General features: G+C 40.3%; 1 protein-coding gene and 8 non-coding genes across 9 annotated transcripts; 5 read left to right on the plus strand and 4 right to left on the minus strand.

The window, feature by feature from the left end:
* Positions 1 to 99: 99 nt before the first annotated feature.
* On the minus strand, positions 100 to 16,544 carry appl2 (adaptor protein, phosphotyrosine interacting with PH domain and leucine zipper 2). Its single transcript, XM_088417876.1, has 21 exons — positions 16,406 to 16,544; positions 15,100 to 15,198; positions 14,813 to 14,872; positions 14,635 to 14,706; positions 13,335 to 13,422; positions 12,070 to 12,111; positions 11,926 to 11,984; positions 11,684 to 11,830; positions 11,543 to 11,625; positions 11,324 to 11,476; positions 9,282 to 9,470; positions 9,164 to 9,206; positions 8,076 to 8,132; positions 7,910 to 8,004; positions 6,346 to 6,501; positions 6,163 to 6,215; positions 5,893 to 6,067; positions 5,192 to 5,228; positions 4,937 to 5,110; positions 4,206 to 4,253; positions 100 to 2,267 (listed from the first exon to the last, which is right to left on the minus strand). The coding sequence occupies exons 1-21, from the start codon at positions 16,460 to 16,462 to the stop codon at positions 2,136 to 2,138; spliced, it is 2,019 nt and encodes a 672-aa protein (XP_088274002.1). The 5' UTR covers positions 16,463 to 16,544; the 3' UTR covers positions 100 to 2,135.
* Positions 3,526 to 3,597, minus strand: trnag-ucc (transfer RNA glycine (anticodon UCC)). The gene has a single exon. It is a non-coding gene; the product is annotated as a tRNA-Gly (tRNA).
* Positions 3,841 to 3,912, plus strand: trnag-ucc (transfer RNA glycine (anticodon UCC)). The gene has a single exon. It is a non-coding gene; the product is annotated as a tRNA-Gly (tRNA).
* trnag-ucc (transfer RNA glycine (anticodon UCC)) lies at positions 6,956 to 7,027 on the minus strand. Its single transcript has one exon. It is a non-coding gene; the product is annotated as a tRNA-Gly (tRNA).
* trnag-gcc (transfer RNA glycine (anticodon GCC)) lies at positions 7,462 to 7,532 on the plus strand. The gene has a single exon. It is a non-coding gene; the product is annotated as a tRNA-Gly (tRNA).
* On the minus strand, positions 7,649 to 7,719 carry trnag-gcc (transfer RNA glycine (anticodon GCC)). The gene has a single exon. It is a non-coding gene; the product is annotated as a tRNA-Gly (tRNA).
* On the plus strand, positions 9,521 to 9,594 carry trnan-guu (transfer RNA asparagine (anticodon GUU)). Its single transcript has one exon. It is a non-coding gene; the product is annotated as a tRNA-Asn (tRNA).
* Positions 9,712 to 9,785, plus strand: trnan-guu (transfer RNA asparagine (anticodon GUU)). The gene has a single exon. It is a non-coding gene; the product is annotated as a tRNA-Asn (tRNA).
* Positions 10,134 to 10,207, plus strand: trnan-guu (transfer RNA asparagine (anticodon GUU)). The gene has a single exon. It is a non-coding gene; the product is annotated as a tRNA-Asn (tRNA).
* Positions 16,545 to 16,605: the final 61 nt, after the last annotated feature.

Genomic DNA, 16,605 nt, shown 5'->3' on the forward strand with positions numbered 1-16,605 from the left:
CGGCTAAAACAAACAACATGACATCATACATACACCAAAATATATAAAAACGCATTAACAGTACACACACACAAACACAGGTAGTAAATCGAGTCGCAATGGCTTTTATGGTTTTTAATGTCAACAGCACACCGGAGCTGACACACGGACGATGTTCTCGAAAATAACCAAGAAATCGGATGTTACGTGACAATCGGCTGGTTTACGGCCTCATGCAAAAATACGCCATTGGCGTCCCGTCCGCCGCCGCCGGGACGGAATGTTCCATTCGTTCATTAGTGCAATCCGCAACCTTCAAAACGCATTTTCACAACGCATATTTAACCCTTTTTTTCGTGTGCAAAATGTACATGAGTAAAGAATTTCAAGTACAGTGGTACCTGACTCGGCCCTTGTTTGAAATTTTTGTGCGATAAAAGTGGTGTACCGTACAGTAACGTGGTGATGGGAAAATGAAGCCTCGCGAAGCACACCTGATACTTTTTAGCTCCCCTAGGTGGCACTCTTGCTTTTAAATGCAATGGAAATGTAAAACATTAGCATTGCACTAGCCTTTATATTCAAAACAAGGGCACCATCCCGAGGAAGAAAAAAATAGCACAAGTGCTTCATGAGGCTTCGTTTCCCTATCACTCCTGTAATGCCCTGGAATGTAGCTTTTTTTTTTTTTTTTTTTTACTGAGCAGAACCAACACAAAAAATGTAAAAAAAAAGAATGTATAGACTCACAGGCTGCTGCTCAAGCACAGATTAACTTGATTGACTAGGCCACGCCCCTTAAAGGCACACAAATCCTACACAGAGTAATAACATTTCATGCAAACGTCATTTCATTGTATTGTGTTTTATTATTGCGATGGACCCAATTAATCTCAGATCATTTGAATGGGGTAAAACGATTTGATTTAAGAGCAAACTCTTAAGTCAAGGTACCACTGTAGTAAAATGTACACGCAAGCAAGAAACAACACAAGTCTGAAGTAAAAAATTGATGTAAACCTACACAAAAGATTCATCACTATTTACCAAGTTGAGCTCAAGATTAATGGCTGCTATATCAAATTATACCACTAGAGGGTGCACTGGAGCTCAAACCCAAGAAGTGCTGTGTGCTTCCTGTAAACTGGGAGGCATTCATGTTTCTTATAAAATAAAAATAAAAAGTTAGCCGAATAGCATAATCACTTTTACTAATTAGTCTTTCGAAAATGAAAAGTGAATCACGCTTGCTTGGATTTGTGTTTCTTGTTTTGAGAAAATGAAGCATTATGAAGCACGCTCTATTTTTTTTCCTCCTATAGATGGCAAACTTGGTTTGAAAATGCATTAGCCTTCATCCTGAAAGCAAGAGCACTATCTAAGGGAGGAAAAAAAACAATCAAGTGCTTCATGTGCTTCGCGAGGCTTCGTTTTCCCATCGGTACTCTTTAGAAAGTCAAAGCTTCTTAGCTATGGCGACTTTCCTTTTCAGTGGAAATGTAATACGTTACCATTGCAATAGCGGTCATTTTTAAACCAAGAGCACCATCTTGAGGAGGAGAAAAAGTCACAAGTGCTTCATGAAGCTTCCCTTTGCCATCCCTGCCGTTAGTGATGGAGAACGGAAGCCTTGTGAACCACTTGTGATACTTTTCACTGCTTTAAATGTCCATTTCATTAGCCTTTATATTTCAACCAAGAGCACAATCAATAGAAGTTACAAAAAAAATCACAAGTGCTTCACGAGGCTTCGTTGAACCAACACTAACTGCCGTTAGAGGCCTTGGGTACCTACTTTTGAAAGGTGATACATCGGCTCCCTCTAGTGGTACGCAAATAATCACAGATTAAACGTTTCCTTCGTTAAACCAGTTAGTGACTTTTTAAACCGCAGATCAGATGGATTGAAGTTTAAAGTACAATAAATTTCACGGGTTTGGTCGCCCCCAAAATTCCAATTCCAAAATGCAGTTCCAACTGGATCGTTGCGGCATTTAGCAAATAGGACTCGGACCCAAACGGGCTGACGTGTACGGTCATGCTAAACAACTAAAAAGTTATCAAAAAAGGTGAGACCCGGAAAGTACCACATTGAGGTTCCAGCAGTGGACACACCTTGGGGTCAAATCCAGTCCCGGTTCTTGTATATTTTTGAACTAGGCCTCTGATTCTAGGTCGTCAAGTCCGTCCCCGTCGGGCGTATCGCTGCTCTCTGCGTCCAGCAACAGGAATTTGCCATCGTTGCTGAGCGGCATGTTCTTCATGATTTGAGCCAGAGCTGCAGGATCCTGGGAGAAAAAAACAAAACAAAAACAAAACAAAAAAAACGTGTGATGAAAATGAAGCCCCATGAAGCAATTGTGATACATTTTAGCACCTCTAGGTGGCCCTATTGCTTTAAAACTGCAGAGGAAATGTCATCCATTTCCATTCCACTAGCCTTTAAATTTAAACCAAGAGCACAGTGACTGCTCTCAACTGAAGCTCCACCGCCCTTCCTCACTACAAAATGTAATATCAACAGCGGCCAGAGGCGGCGCCTAAAATCAAAGAGTGAAAAGTGAAACGTCCACTACAATGGACACAAATAGGAAGATATTCTATAAAAGCATTTTCCTTGAGGACGACCCAAAATAATTGGAAAATGATGTTTTAAAATTACAGAAATATCAATACAAGCCCATCACGAATTTTGACTGTATTTTTCAAGTGTTATGTGTAGTATCCCCGGTTGGAATAAAGTTGGTCTCTTTAACTGATGGTTCACCGTTTTGTTTATTTTCCCCTTCGCTAAAATACAAACGAACAGGAAATGCAACCAATAATCTACAAAAGGAAACAAAAAAAACGATTCATTTACTGTAAAAAGTGAACCTTGCACTATAGCAGTTACTCGAAGTACGTTAGCACACTCTAGTGGAGTAAATTGGAGACTACAAATGCTGTTTTTACTATGTTGTACGTCAAAAACAAAATAAAAAATATCACGATGAATCCAAAATGATACGCACCTCGAGCCCTTCTCAACCAAGTGCTGGACAATTGTTTGCTAAATAAAAAGCTAAACTTTGGTTTTGCCTAAATTTTGATTGAACCACGTTCCTTCCTCTGGAGTTGGCGCTTCTTCTAGACTTACGACAGTTTTTTGCGTCAGTCGCTGCCAAATTACGACCCTTTCATAGCTCCATCAAAATAAAGCACTAGCAATACGCATGAACTACATCCGTAAAAAAAAAACAATTAAAATAATAGCAATGACATTTTCATTAGGTTTCCTTCATTTCAAGAGTGGATTTGTTCGTTTTTATTCAAATTTCTTCTATTGAAAATGTTTAGTTTCAGTTGGGTTTCTATAATTATGCTTTCAGAATAATAGTCATTGACCATATACAGCCATCATTGAATGTTATTATCTAAAATTAAATGAAATGACATTTGTTGGCAATTAAAATGTAGGCTTTGTTTTGTTGACATTTCAAATACGACTTGAAGAAAATTGACTGCATTGAGAAGAGGGAAGAAGAAGAAAAAAAAAAAGGCTAGTGCTGCGTTGGCCGGGAATCGAACCCGGGTCAACTGCTTGGAAGGCAGCTATGCTCACCACTATACCACCAACGCGCTGAAAAGAGGGATGTGGAAATGTTCTGAAAAGGGGAAGTCTGCAAAAGGGGGCGGGGAGAAAGTGCTGAGCACATCTCAGGATGACGTGGCAACTGCAAAATTAAACAGTCGAGTGGAGTCTCTTCATACATGTGCATACAATGACGTGGGGAGATTTTTTTTTCCTTTTTTTAGGGAGGGGGGGGGGGGGGTGCAAAAACATGTGCTCCAACTTTCCTGCATTCCAGCTGTTTGCACAGCGCGTTGGTGGTATAGTGGTAAGCATAGCTGCCTTCCAAGCAGTTGACCCGGGTTCGATTCCCGGCCAACGCAGCAGCACCTTTTTTTTTCCCCCCTCTTGATGCAGGCAATGTTTTTCATGACTTATTCGAAATGTTAGCATGCTACTTTTCAATTCCCAGCAATACTTTTTTTCCCAATATATTTCCCATTCGATGTGTTTTTAAGAAGGATTACATGAAAACTAGTGTGGTTGTCTAACAGAGGCTATGCTGTACAGGTTGGAGGAGAACAACTTAAAAATAAATAACAAAATAAAATAGAGTTGTTACATGTTTCAAGTATTTAAAAAATTTCCATGTCGGACGTTGTAGTGGCAAACTCACCTTCTTTGCCTCTGTAATATCCTTAGCCAAGCTCATGGTGTAGCATATCTGTAGTCAAAGCAGAGAGATGTTCATTTTTTAAATTACCTTAATACTTCAATATATGAAGTTACTAATTACTTTTTTACTTGTACCTATAGTAATTGATTTCCTTTAGTACTTTAAGTCATCAATTACTATTCCAAAAAAAAGGATAATAATGTACCAATTACTTTAGCGCTAATCACTTCAGTACCTAATTGGTCAATTGTAATAAAGGGCTAATGCAAGTTATTACTTTATATAATTCAGCGCTAAAGTAATTTATTGTTTTAGGTAATTAGGTACAAAACTGTTTGATTACTTTACTGATCCTTTTAGTATTTGAGTACCTAATTAATTTCAATCAAAAGTAATATTTAATGACCTGAAGTATTCAATTACCTTTGTAATTACTGTTTAACAATTACTTGGTAATTAGTATCGTACTGAAGTAATTTAGACAATCATGAACTGAAGTAATTGATTATTTTTTACTTTTACTTATAGTAATTAATTTGCTTTAACTTTAGTATTTAAAGTAATCAGTTACAAATTGTTAAATGATAATTAGATACAAAGGTAATTTGCTTATTTTAGTGATTACTTGAGTACTTATTCTTTCAATCAATTCTAATTAGGCACCAAATTGATTGAATTAAATTCAATGTCTGGACTCTGAAAAGCACGTAAAAACCTCAATAAAACGGCACCTTCTCTCCCTCCGTGTTGCTCTCAAAGACAAAGGCGGTAAAAGAGGGCTCGCCCCCTTCGTTGTGGTCCTGAGCGCTCCCGCCGCCGCTCCAGGCGCGGCCTTCCACCACCAAGCCCATCAGCCTGCTGTTCTCCTGGTGGGCCGCAAAGTGACACACCTCCCCCAGCTGGAACTGGAAACAACCCAACAATTGTGTCACGGCAACGTCAAACCCGCGGAAAAGGAAAAAACGCCGACTCCGCGCGCGACTTACGCTTATTCTTGTGACTTGAGTCTGTGGGTCGATCAGCCTATTTAGACAAAGAAAATACAAATATATATACATGCATATATATATGTATATATATCTACATATATATGTGTATAAAAAACACGTATAAAAACGTTTTTGGGAGCAAATGAGTACCGTATTTGCCGCACGGGATTTTAAGGCGCACCCTCTACTAATGACATATTTTAAAACGTTTTCCATAAGGCGCACCGGATTATAAGGCGCACCCTCAATTAATGACTTATTTTAAAACTTTTTCAATCACAATATAGTAATACTCAAAGTAATAACAATAATAACTCAAATAATAATTCTAAACTCTCAATAGCATAATAACTCATTGTCATTATGATCAACCTTGTTCAACTGTAAACACACAAAAGAAACAGGTAAAGCTTACTTTATCACTTCATCCCCCATCTACCAATCCCAATCTCAATATTGATCCATATATAACGCTCACCGGATTATAAGGCGCACCACAATTAATGACATAGTTTAAAATGTTTCCATATTATTGATATTATTGATTATAAGGCGCACCATCAGCTTTTTAAAAAAATTAAGGCTTTTAGGTGCGCCTTATAGTGCGGAAAATACAGTAAATTGATCTAATTGTCATAGTTATGGCATATCTCCTCTTATGGGTTAGCGGTTAACAGCGCAATTTGACCATCCATTACCGTAGGCTGCTGCTGGTCACCATCAGGTGCGACTCAGTGGTCCTGAAGATGTTGTGGATGGCCCTGGCGGCGAGCACCTGCCTCATGGCCTCGTAGATCACTTCCTGGTTGTCGCCGCAGCGCACCGCCATGGAGCCCAGGAAACGCACGACGAACACCTGCTGCAAAAGGGAGTCTGCGTGCACACCCCGCCCACACGGCTTGTCTACATCACCACAAAAACAAACAAAAAGCTCCAACGACGTGACGACAAAGGCAGAAAATCTTTACCGTCGCTCTCATGGGAACAGTCGTCATCCGTTTCGCCAAATGGATTTGTGCGCCTGCCAGGAAGGAAAAACATCACGATTACGGACCATTATGACCAAATTAAAAGCATCTTGGCCTCCTGGAAATGACATAATAAGCCAATAAGAGTCCGACACGCAGGAAATGAGTCAACATCCTCCTTACTTGCCGTCCCCCCTGTTCTGGTCCTGGAATTCCGAGGCCGGCAGCACGATGTCGAACTGGATGGGCGTCCCGGGGGCGATCAGGTCTTCCGGCTCGAGACCGGCTCCGGACTTCTGGGAGGCGGCGCTGGTGGAGTACACGCCCCCTGGCTTGGCTCTGCAATGGGTGGCATAATGCAACATGATAAAAAGATAAAAAAACAAGGAAGTTTATATATTTATACACATTATCTATATTGATAGACTTTACATGTACAAAGTTTATACATTTACAGGAATGAATTACTTTTAGTACCTAAAGTTATTGATTGGTTTAGAATGTAAGTACCAAAATGAATTACTTCAAGTACTTCATTTGCGATACTCATCATTTACTTTATACATTAAAATATTACAATTACGTTCTTTTGGTACTTTAGTACTTAAAGGTAGGCACTTTAGAACTTAAGGTAATTGATTACTTTTGTACTAACATTAATTGATTACTTTTAGTATATGCCACGGACCGCAAAACTGTGGATGGATGGATGAAAATGGCTTCCACAAATGTATTTAAAAAAAGTGGTTTAAAAAAATATTGTCATGCGTCAAGGGGGGGAAAAAAACGTATCTGCGTTGGCCGGGAATCGAACCCGGGTCAACTGCTTGGAAGGCAGCTATGCTAACCACTATACCACCAACGCTGTGAAAACAAAGCTGAAATTATCCAAAGAAGGCCAAACAAAAGGCCACAATAAATCCAATCATTCGTGTTCGATTTCATGGGAACCTTTAGCTCACACTACACCTCTTAAATTGCAACTCTAGAACCCCCCAAAAATATTTTATCAATATATTTTAACAAAAGCATGTTGAGATGGACAGCAGCAGTAAGATTGTGACTACGCGAAACAATACATAACGGTAGCAACAGGTAATGCTAACATTAGCACAGGGGTGTCAAACTCATTTTAACTTTATGATATCAAGTTTATACTATAATTTTTTGCTATAAGTTTATACAAGTTACATGTGCATCAAAGTGCCTGAAATAATTCTTACTATTTGAGAAGTACTGCTATGAAAAAGAGTAAAGGATTCTGCTTTCAAAATGGCTGTCCCAAATGTTTGTCCTCATGCATTGGTGGTTCAGTGGTAGAATTCTCGCCTGCCACGCGGGAGGCCCGGGTTCGATTCCCGGCCAATGCAATACACATTTTGGATTACTTTGTAGAATTTATTGTTGCCATTTGCCTATTTTACGTGAGTGGAATTTCAACAAAGACAGTTGACACTTAACAGGTAAAAAAAAAAAAAAAGTAAGTTGCATTGGCCGGGAATCGAACCCGGGCCTCCCGCGTGGCAGGCGAGAATTCTACCACTGAACCACCAATGCTTGAAAGCAGATGTTTAAGGCATTCCTTTTGAAAGCAGACTGTTTTACGTCTGGAGCACAAACTCACTACGCAAGCCATAATCAGTCTTTTTTTCAGTTTCCAATTTCTCACAGCCAAATAAAAATGTTAAAAACAAACAAAATATAGTTTTATCAAGTGCAAAAGTTGTTCTGCAGAACATGAACAGACCTATCGGGATCGGCCTCGCCCTCCTGCCTCTTTTCAAAGCTGGTGACGGGGGTGACGGCCTGGATGGCGGTTTGGTTCAATCGGATGGCCACGGCCTGCCAAAAACACAAAATGTTTACAGTTGGGGAAAAAAAAAAAAAGTGAGATATTGAAGTGTTTCCTATACCTCCGGGTTGTCCGTCAGGTAAATCTGTCTGGAGATGTTGTTCACAGTGCAAATCCACTGAGGAGGAAAGACAAGAGACACGACTTGAGGATTCGGCTGTGAAAGTCACGACAACTTGACTGATAGCCAAAACGGCAACAAGACTTCTGCAAAAAAAACTTCACACTAAGGAGACAAGTTTTGAAGCTTTCAGAGAAAATCTACAATGTAAAAATCATAAAAATGAAGAAAACGCATTGCATGAGAAGATGTTTCCAAACTTTTGGCCCGTACTGTATAATAAAGCATATTTTGTGGGTTGGGTTTTGTGAGGCGTCGCTGCACTTCCAAATGAAAGCTATTTGTCACCCGAGTGGGAAAACAACACTATAAAAAAAATAGGTCATAAATCCAAACACGAACTGAAAAACAACACAAACTTGTTATTCAAATATTCGAAAAGGTTCCGGTAAGTTGTGAGATATGAATACTACACTGAATAAAACAGTGGTTGGATTAATTGTAAGAATATGCATAAGCTTTCAGTTCAAATTCAACCAACATTATTTTTACTCACGTTGTCATACAAGAGGCACGTGGGACTATGAATAAATGAATTTCTCAAGAAATTGTTAGAGGGTCCAACAGGACAATATTTATGCAGATTTTCCCGGTCTGTTCGTTAACTAATTCAGTACCAGCCTATTTTAGATCCTCCTCAAGCCCCAAACAGAAAAATGAAAAAATACATATAAATAAATACTCGCTATCGAGTTTCTGGACACTAAACAACATGTGTATAGAAATCGTTTATGGGAGTGAAAGGGTTAATCCTGACGTGAACCACCTCATAAGGGTAATCAATTACAATGTTGATGTCATTTCCCAAAAGACTAAATCACGTTTTTGATATGCACTTCAGAAATTCTGAAAAACTCCAAAGCCTCTGCACATTTTGAAGTAGTACATGTCAAATGGGAATTGGAAAAAAAAAAAAAAGTACTGCAAGATAAATACTCAGGACAATGTTTTCGGTACATCCCATAATTAGGTTGATGGAAAAAAAAAAAAAAAAAAAAAGCTCTCTTTGGTAGAGCCTTGGTTCTTACTTCTTCATATTCCTTCTTGCTCTCCGCTTGCAGAATCATGGACCTGGAGAAGATGAATCAATAAATAAATAAATAAACATGCGGGGGAAGGGGGGTGGACTAGGGTGAGCATCCGTACGCTTTTCCAGACGGGGTGGTGATCTGGAAACAGTAGTGTCGGTCTTCGCACTCGATGGCCATGACCGAGCTGTTGTCCAGGTCCAGGACCATGCCCCCCGCCACGGCTCCCCTCGGCTGGCACATGAGGTTGCCCCCCTGAGTGAAGAAGTACAGGCGGTCCCAGGCTGTGGTCACCAGGCCGGTTTTACTGGAGACAGGAATGGACATTCGCACGCGGGTCAGGGAAAGGGAAAGCGTGTCTCTGTGGCGCAATCGGTCAGCGCGTTCGGCTGTTAACCGAAAGGTTGGTGGTTCGAGCCCACCCGGGGACGGATAGCCCGTTGTGTATCTGCTACATTGAGAACAGATTTTACATCCCCCCTACAAAAAAAATGGGGAAATAATATATCCTGTACTGTAAAAAATTATGATTATTCTACTTCTTGCGTGTCTCTGTGGCGCAATCGGTCAGCGCGTTCGGCTGTTAACCGAAAGGTTGGTGGTTCGAGCCCATCCAGGGACGTGTTTGGGATTCATATGTGTAATCTTCCAATTTTTGTGAGATTACCTCCATAGAGCTTTGTTTATTTACAAATAGCCTCTAACGCACAAGCCAAAGAAGTGAAATTCCAACTCTCCGGATCCGCGTTTGCATAAAACAAAAAAACTGGCGTCCTTCTGGTGTGAACTCGGCCTTCATTTGCAAGTTCCGAGGCGTTATTCACAAGCCTCGTGCGTCAGCTGAGCGTATGCAAGGAAAACAAGCTTGCTTCTTTCCTGCCTCAACTCAACGCAGTCACACAATTGCTCAGCTTGTAATTATGCTGTCAGCTCACTTGGCTTTAAGAGGAGAACCAGACTACTGCCGCAGGTCTCTGTGGCGCAATCGGTTAGCGCGTTCGGCTGTTAACCGAAAGGTTGGTGGTTCGAGCCCACCCAGGGACGACGTAAATGTTTTACAGATATATCTCTTTGGAATGAATTCAAAATCCACTGTGTATGACTTACCGGTACTTTGTAAAGTATAGTAGGAGAAGGGCAAAATACGTGGCGGTAATTTTGACGCATAAGTGTTGGGATGTCTCTGCGCTGCGATCGCCTGTTAACCGAAAGGTTGGTGGTTTAAGCCCACGCGTGAACGTTGAGTTGTGTTTTAATTCATGAGAGCAGTGGTTTTTAAATGATAGTAACGTGAAACATTTCATCTCTTCATCTTTTCTCTCCCCAAAACACCTGATTCAAATAATATAGTTTACCAGCAAAACTGCAGGAACTTGAAAACGATCCCAATCATTCGAATCAGGTGTATTTTAGAAAGAAGCATGGAAAACATGCAATATACCGGCCCTCGAGGACTAAAGTTTGACACTTATGTCATTAGAGGAACAATTTTTCATTCTTTTCAACTTAAGAGCAAATGAATTGAATCATGAAGCAAACTCTAGCTGAATTGTGTGTTCATGAATCGTCAGCAAAATGATGTAAGCTTTTACTTCATCAAGTTTAACAAACGTGCATCGTCAGTGACGGAATTTTCTGGCAGAAAAAAAAACACATGATGCAGGAACAATCTTCTAAGAATTCTGAAGAACAATGCCTAGATATAAAACGAGAAATATAGTTCCAAAGTTGATTAAATCAGGCACAGGTGACATAGCACTCTGAAGTGCTATGCGCTAGTTAGGAATACTTGACTAAAAAAAAAAAAAAACAACTGAAAAATGGTTGAAAAACCACGACATTAGCGTATAATTACATTTCGAAAGTCGCAGTGGGTTCGCACATTTTAGCAATTACCCGAAAGGTCAGTGTTTCCGGCCCACTCGGGGACATGTTGGCGTCTTAATGAGAACCCGTGACTTTAAATTTAATTTGTGACTCTCCCAAGTGCCACCAGTTGACCCTCAACTTGAATTTCTGCGTAACCTCTAAAAAAACGTCCTCGTTTTTACTAGCCTTTAAAAAGCAGGCTTAAAACTACGCAGCGAGCCTTTGAGCAAGTCGCTGAGCAAAACTCTTCTTCCTGGCGAGAAACCTGAGGAGATAGCGAATGGTTCTTACTTCCTGATGTTGAGGAAGCCGGCCTTCTGGATGAGCGTGCGGTTGACAGGTTCCGAGTCCCCGTCGAGCATGTAGACCGAGTCGTCCACGGAGAGCAGCTCCTTCTGCGACGTGCGCATGGCCTCGGCTTCGGCGTCCAGTTGGGCCTGGATGCTGAACACGCCGGCTTTAAAAGCCAAACTCGAAAGGGGGACTCAACCTGTCACGGCGCCTCTTTACTTTTTCGTCATGTTGGACACAGACGAGAGAAAGTTGTCCAACTTCTTTGACACCAGCTCCAGTCCTTTCTTGAAAAAAAGAACCTGTGAAAGCACAACAGACGCTTGTAATATAGCAAAAAAAAAAATATCGCTTTCGTACCTGTGCCTGTGTGTAGCCAAGCATGGGTTCCAACATGGCCACCCTCTTGCGGTACTGCAGGGCGTTGAGGGCGCAATAATACTGCAGCGAGGCCTGGTGCTGCTTCCTGCGAGTGTACGCCACCTCCTTCACCAAATCCGCCTTCAGCTTGATCGCCCACACGGATTTATTACGATTATTTGACTTGCGGACGAGAGCCCTGCGGGTGCATTGGAGATGAATAGTGGGCGGGCAAACGCTACCTTTTCATTCTCCCTCTTTTTGGGTAAACGGCTGTACTTGACCATGGCTGCCTCGTGCTCTGCATAAGACGATGGAAAAATGAGGCGGGGATGAGAGACGAATGATAAAAACGCGTTTTTTTTGGATGTGATTTGCGAACTTGCCGTCTGTGGCGATGCCGTAGATTTCTTTCAGCGTGCTTATCTCTGCAAAAGATGAGCGCAAGCCAAAGTCACTTCGCAAACTGATTGTTATGTAAAACGTGTTTTTTTTTTTTTATGGGACAGCTGGACATCGATTTATGCAGAGCTCCTGAAAAAAGTACTCAGACGGCTGGTAATTTATTCAGGAAGTTAAGACGGAAGAACAGATGCAGGTCGGTCTGTAATAGCTTCCAGATTTTGCTCTTTTGGTCTGTAATTGTCCAAACGTCTTTTGTAAAGTCTCCAAATATATGCATTATCATACTGAAATGGTAAGAACAATAAATAAATATTAGATTTACTAATCGGGCGCCTCACTGCGACAGAAATGTTAAGTAAATAAAGTCAAAATTAATGGTGGGCAAATGGAGCCTCCTCAACCACTTGTGATATTTTTTTACTCCACTAGATGGCACTCTCGGTTTAAGATGCAGTGGAAATTTAATACACCTTCAACTATAAACAAAGAGCATCATTTCCTACAGCGGTTCTCAAATGTAGGGTACCCCAGATTACCCAATTATTCAAGATTTTAAATATAACAAACATGCAAAATTTCTTTAAAAATAATTATTGAAGTAATTAAATGTTTCAGGAAAATATAAGCTCGTTAAACGAATTTTATGGTCAGCGGGTAATTTAATTTCATTATTTTGAAAACCCAGATTGTCCCCCATACATGAATGGTTCAACCCAATTTGTCATGATCCCCGCTCGTCACCTGTCTGTGAATGGATCTCTACTATGATCCCATAAAATGACATTTCAAGTTGAATATTTTATTCTGGACAAATATTTATTTATAATTATGTCTTTTTTTGAGAACAGGTCTGACATTTTATGTTGAATATTTGAATACAACACTCTCATTCTGGCCCTCTGACAGAAAGTATAACTACAATGTGGTCCACGATAAAAATAATTTCGACACCCCTGATCCAAGGGAGTAAAAACAATTTCACAGGTGGTTCAGGAGGATTGAAATTCCCATCACGAGACAATATGATGTGGGCTTTATCTCAAATCGTGGTAAATTGCACTTATTTTCACAAAAGTATTGGAGCACAATATGTGAAAATTGAACTCAATAAGCATCCTTTTTGCAGGGGTGTTTTCCAAGTTTCAAGATGTGCTGCTTAAAAAAAAAAACATTGATCAACAGCTATACGCCAAGAATTTGTCCATCCATGCGGTGGCAAATTAGCGCCATGAGTGTGTGCGTGTACCCGTAAGATCTTTCTCTCTGAACTGGATCAAGGGAAAGACCATGGTGTCAGCCATCTGGTTGGCGAGCTCCAAGTGCAGCGAGTTCAGCTGGATGGCGCCGAACGCATTGTGCAGAAAAATATGCCAAGGACATGAGAACACACACGCGAGACACATCGAGGCCTAACATCTTAAGAGTCCACATGACGTGAAATACTTCTGAAGTTTGCCACAATAACAACAACTTTCCAAAAGCGGACCGCGCCGCATATAGCGCAATTAATCCTCTGCGCTTATCTTCAAGCAGGCACTCCATCAACGTAACCGGGGCTAAAGTTCACCAGATTAAGTGCAGCGGTGGTGCTAATTCATCCTTGGAAATGACCCTTGCATGCCCTAAGTTAGTGTTTAACACAAACCGATAATAAAAAGACGTAAACTCGTGCTCAACGAGTCCATTGTGTCCACAAAGGAAAAGTAAATTAGATGAGTCAGTTTTGATTGTCACACCATTTTTTTAAAGACTTACGGAAAGTTCGTACGAAGAACAACATTGGCGCAGATAAAAGAACAAAGTAGCTTTAATGTCCTCCCGAGAACCAGGCTTTTCATTTGTCCACTGTAGTGGACATTTGTTTTTGCGCTATGTCTTTTGACGCATTGGAGTTACCCTACTAAGTCCTGCTGTGCTCAGTGGAGGACATCCTGGTCTTTTTAATGATGCCTAATGGGTTTTGGAAGGGTGCAATTAATTTTGCTGTCTTGCTGAGACAAAATGGACAGTGGACACAAAAATATAGGCATGGTCTCAGGAATTTACGGCTATGAGAGGCTCTTTTGTCTAATTTGTGTATTTAAATGTTAGGAGGTTTAGCTCTTAGCTTCTGATTCGTCATGTATCTTTCTCTTTGATTTAAATAACATACTTGAAGGTTAGACTGCTAAAAACAATGATTGTAAACAATGGTTTTTTTAATACAATTTTTTTTAGGTGTCTTTGAGCAAAACACTCAACGCTAACCGCTAATTTATTTCTTTTTAAATAATGTTCAATATAGATTTTTTTAACTAATATTTTTCACATATTTAAGTCATATAAAATATGGTATTCTTTTATTTATGAAAATAAAAATTATGAACATATTTTATGACCCAAAATTCTAATTCATATATTTTTTAACTATTTAATTCACTGCCCATTTGCTTAAAGGGGGTCTTAGACGTCTATAGTTGTAAATGGCCGTGATTGAGTTAAAATGTTAAATAAAAAGAAAAAAATAATGCATATTAAATTCCTCTATTTACTACAACATTTCTTACCTCCTCTACTGTTTTAGCAAAGCTCTGCAGCGTGGACACGACTTCTTCATCACCTTTGCCCAGGGCAAAGTTCTAAAACGGAGAAATAAAAAAAATGAACATACTGCTTGTGATGTGATTTACATTTTGCTACATTAGATTCCCCAGTTGGATTTAGGGTACATAATGGTGTACTTACTTTCTTTTCATAGGCAAGAAGCTGCCTGGAGAGCTGCTCTGTGGCCAAACCCATCTCACTCTTTTTAAAACAAAGACAGAATGGATCACAACTGCGGGTTTACATGCAAACACACACACTTGCCACAATATTAGGCACACCCGCACATTGTAAGGTCCAGTTTTGCAGCAATTCAAAAAAAAAAAAAATTGCAATGCAGAATTATTGATATGTTTTTTTTTTCATTGCATTATGGATAGTAGCTTGGATGTACTTAATGTTGTGACTAGGACACCAAGCGTCAATACCTGAGCTCCGAAGACCCGCTGCATGGACTGCAGCAGCTGGTTGGTGTAGTCAGTGAGATTGGCCGCATCTTCCTCAAAAACACTGAGCAAGGAACGGGTCTGTGGACCATGGGTTGGGAAAAAAAAAAAAAGACACAAGCAATGTTAATGACTTCAGTGGGCTGCAGGACAACACTGAAAATAACTATAACCATCCGGTCTCGACATCACATCCTCAATGGGATCTCGGGCGAGAACGAGCGCTATAGATAATGAATGTTTGGAAGGTTCTGGAAAGGTGAGAAGGCAAAAGCAAAGAGACAGGTGGCTCTCATTGCACACAATGCAAAAACTGACGGGGTGTCTTTGTACTTAAAACGGGTGTGACCAGGCAAACAGTAACACACCCACAGTGAGTGTTAGAAAAAATGTGGTGTCAAAAACGTTCTAGCATCACTACATAAAATTTCCCAAAAATATCTCAACATGATTCTTAAAGAGACCAAGCCCATTGATTTGTATCCACTGTAGTAGACATTTTTTGGTCTATATCTTTTGATCCATAGGAGCTACCCTACCAAGTCCTAGTGTGCTCATTAGAGGACATCCTTGAATTTCCATGTGAGGTACAATAAACCTTTCTGGCTTCTTGAGAGAATATAGACACAGAAGTGAACGCAAAGAATATGCTCAGAAGGATATAGCTACATAATATCTGTCTTCCTAATGTGTTACTACTCCGTTAACTTCAAACCCAAGAATGTCCTGACCTGCAGTTTGGCTCCTACTCTTTTGACAACAAAAACGAAAATAAGAGAAATGAGCCTCCAGCATGAGTTGCACTTAAAAAATACATGAAGCCTCCCAAGCATGAGGAAAGCATTACATGTGCATAACAGTAATAACAATAAAAACACGATCAAAAAATACATAAAGGAAACACTTGTAAATATAAAATAGATACAAATTCAATGAGTTTGCCCCCCCTTACCCCTCCAAAAATGTACTAATGAGATGTCGTGGTTTAGCTATTGAACATCCTTACGTGAGTTTCGTACGTTAGCTCTCAGCCAACCAACAGGCGTCACCTATGACGCGCTACACGTTTACAAAGCCAAATGCACAAATAAACGTCAAATTTAGTGACAATCATTGTTGAGGGGTGATTCATATCGCCATTGTAACAGTGGAACGACTGGGTGCTGTCATTATTGCCTACAAAACAGGAGCAGCCCATGCTAGTTAGCTAACTAGCATCGTATATTATTGTTGAGCATTTTGTGGCGTATATTTGACGAAACGAAGAGAAAAAACATCACAGGCTTACTTGAGGACTGTCCACCAAAGCGTCCTCGAGGAGTAGTTTGTGGTGTACGGCCGGCATCTTGTGAGCGGTGGTGAAGTAACAAATAATGAGGGGCTTGAATTATTAAACGCCTTGGACTCGTTTTCCCAGAGTTCTCTGCGTGGGAAGGCCGGAAGTAGAAGTGTTTGTAGGCGGTGTCAAGAACCATCGGGAACAAATGA

This window comes from Hippichthys cyanospilos, chromosome 6 (genome assembly GCF_059441005.1).
Source record: "Hippichthys cyanospilos isolate Australia breed blue-spotted pipefish chromosome 6, RoL_Hcya_1.0, whole genome shotgun sequence".
Lineage (NCBI taxonomy): Eukaryota > Metazoa > Chordata > Actinopteri > Syngnathiformes > Syngnathidae > Hippichthys > Hippichthys cyanospilos.

Excerpts from the sequence above, each read along its gene's own strand:
- appl2 (XM_088417876.1), bottom strand. The coding sequence starts at position 16,462 with ATGCCGGCCGTACACCACAAACTACTCCTCGAGGACGCTTTGGTGGAC. Across the intron at positions 9,207-9,281 it reads ACCACCCCGTCTGGAAAAGC|GTCCATGATTCTGCAAGCGG; the intron begins GTACGGATGCTC and ends CATCTTCTCCAG. Across the intron at positions 6,216-6,345 it reads CAGAACAGGGGGGACGGCAA|GCGCACAAATCCATTTGGCG; the intron begins GTAAGGAGGATG and ends CCTTCCTGGCAG.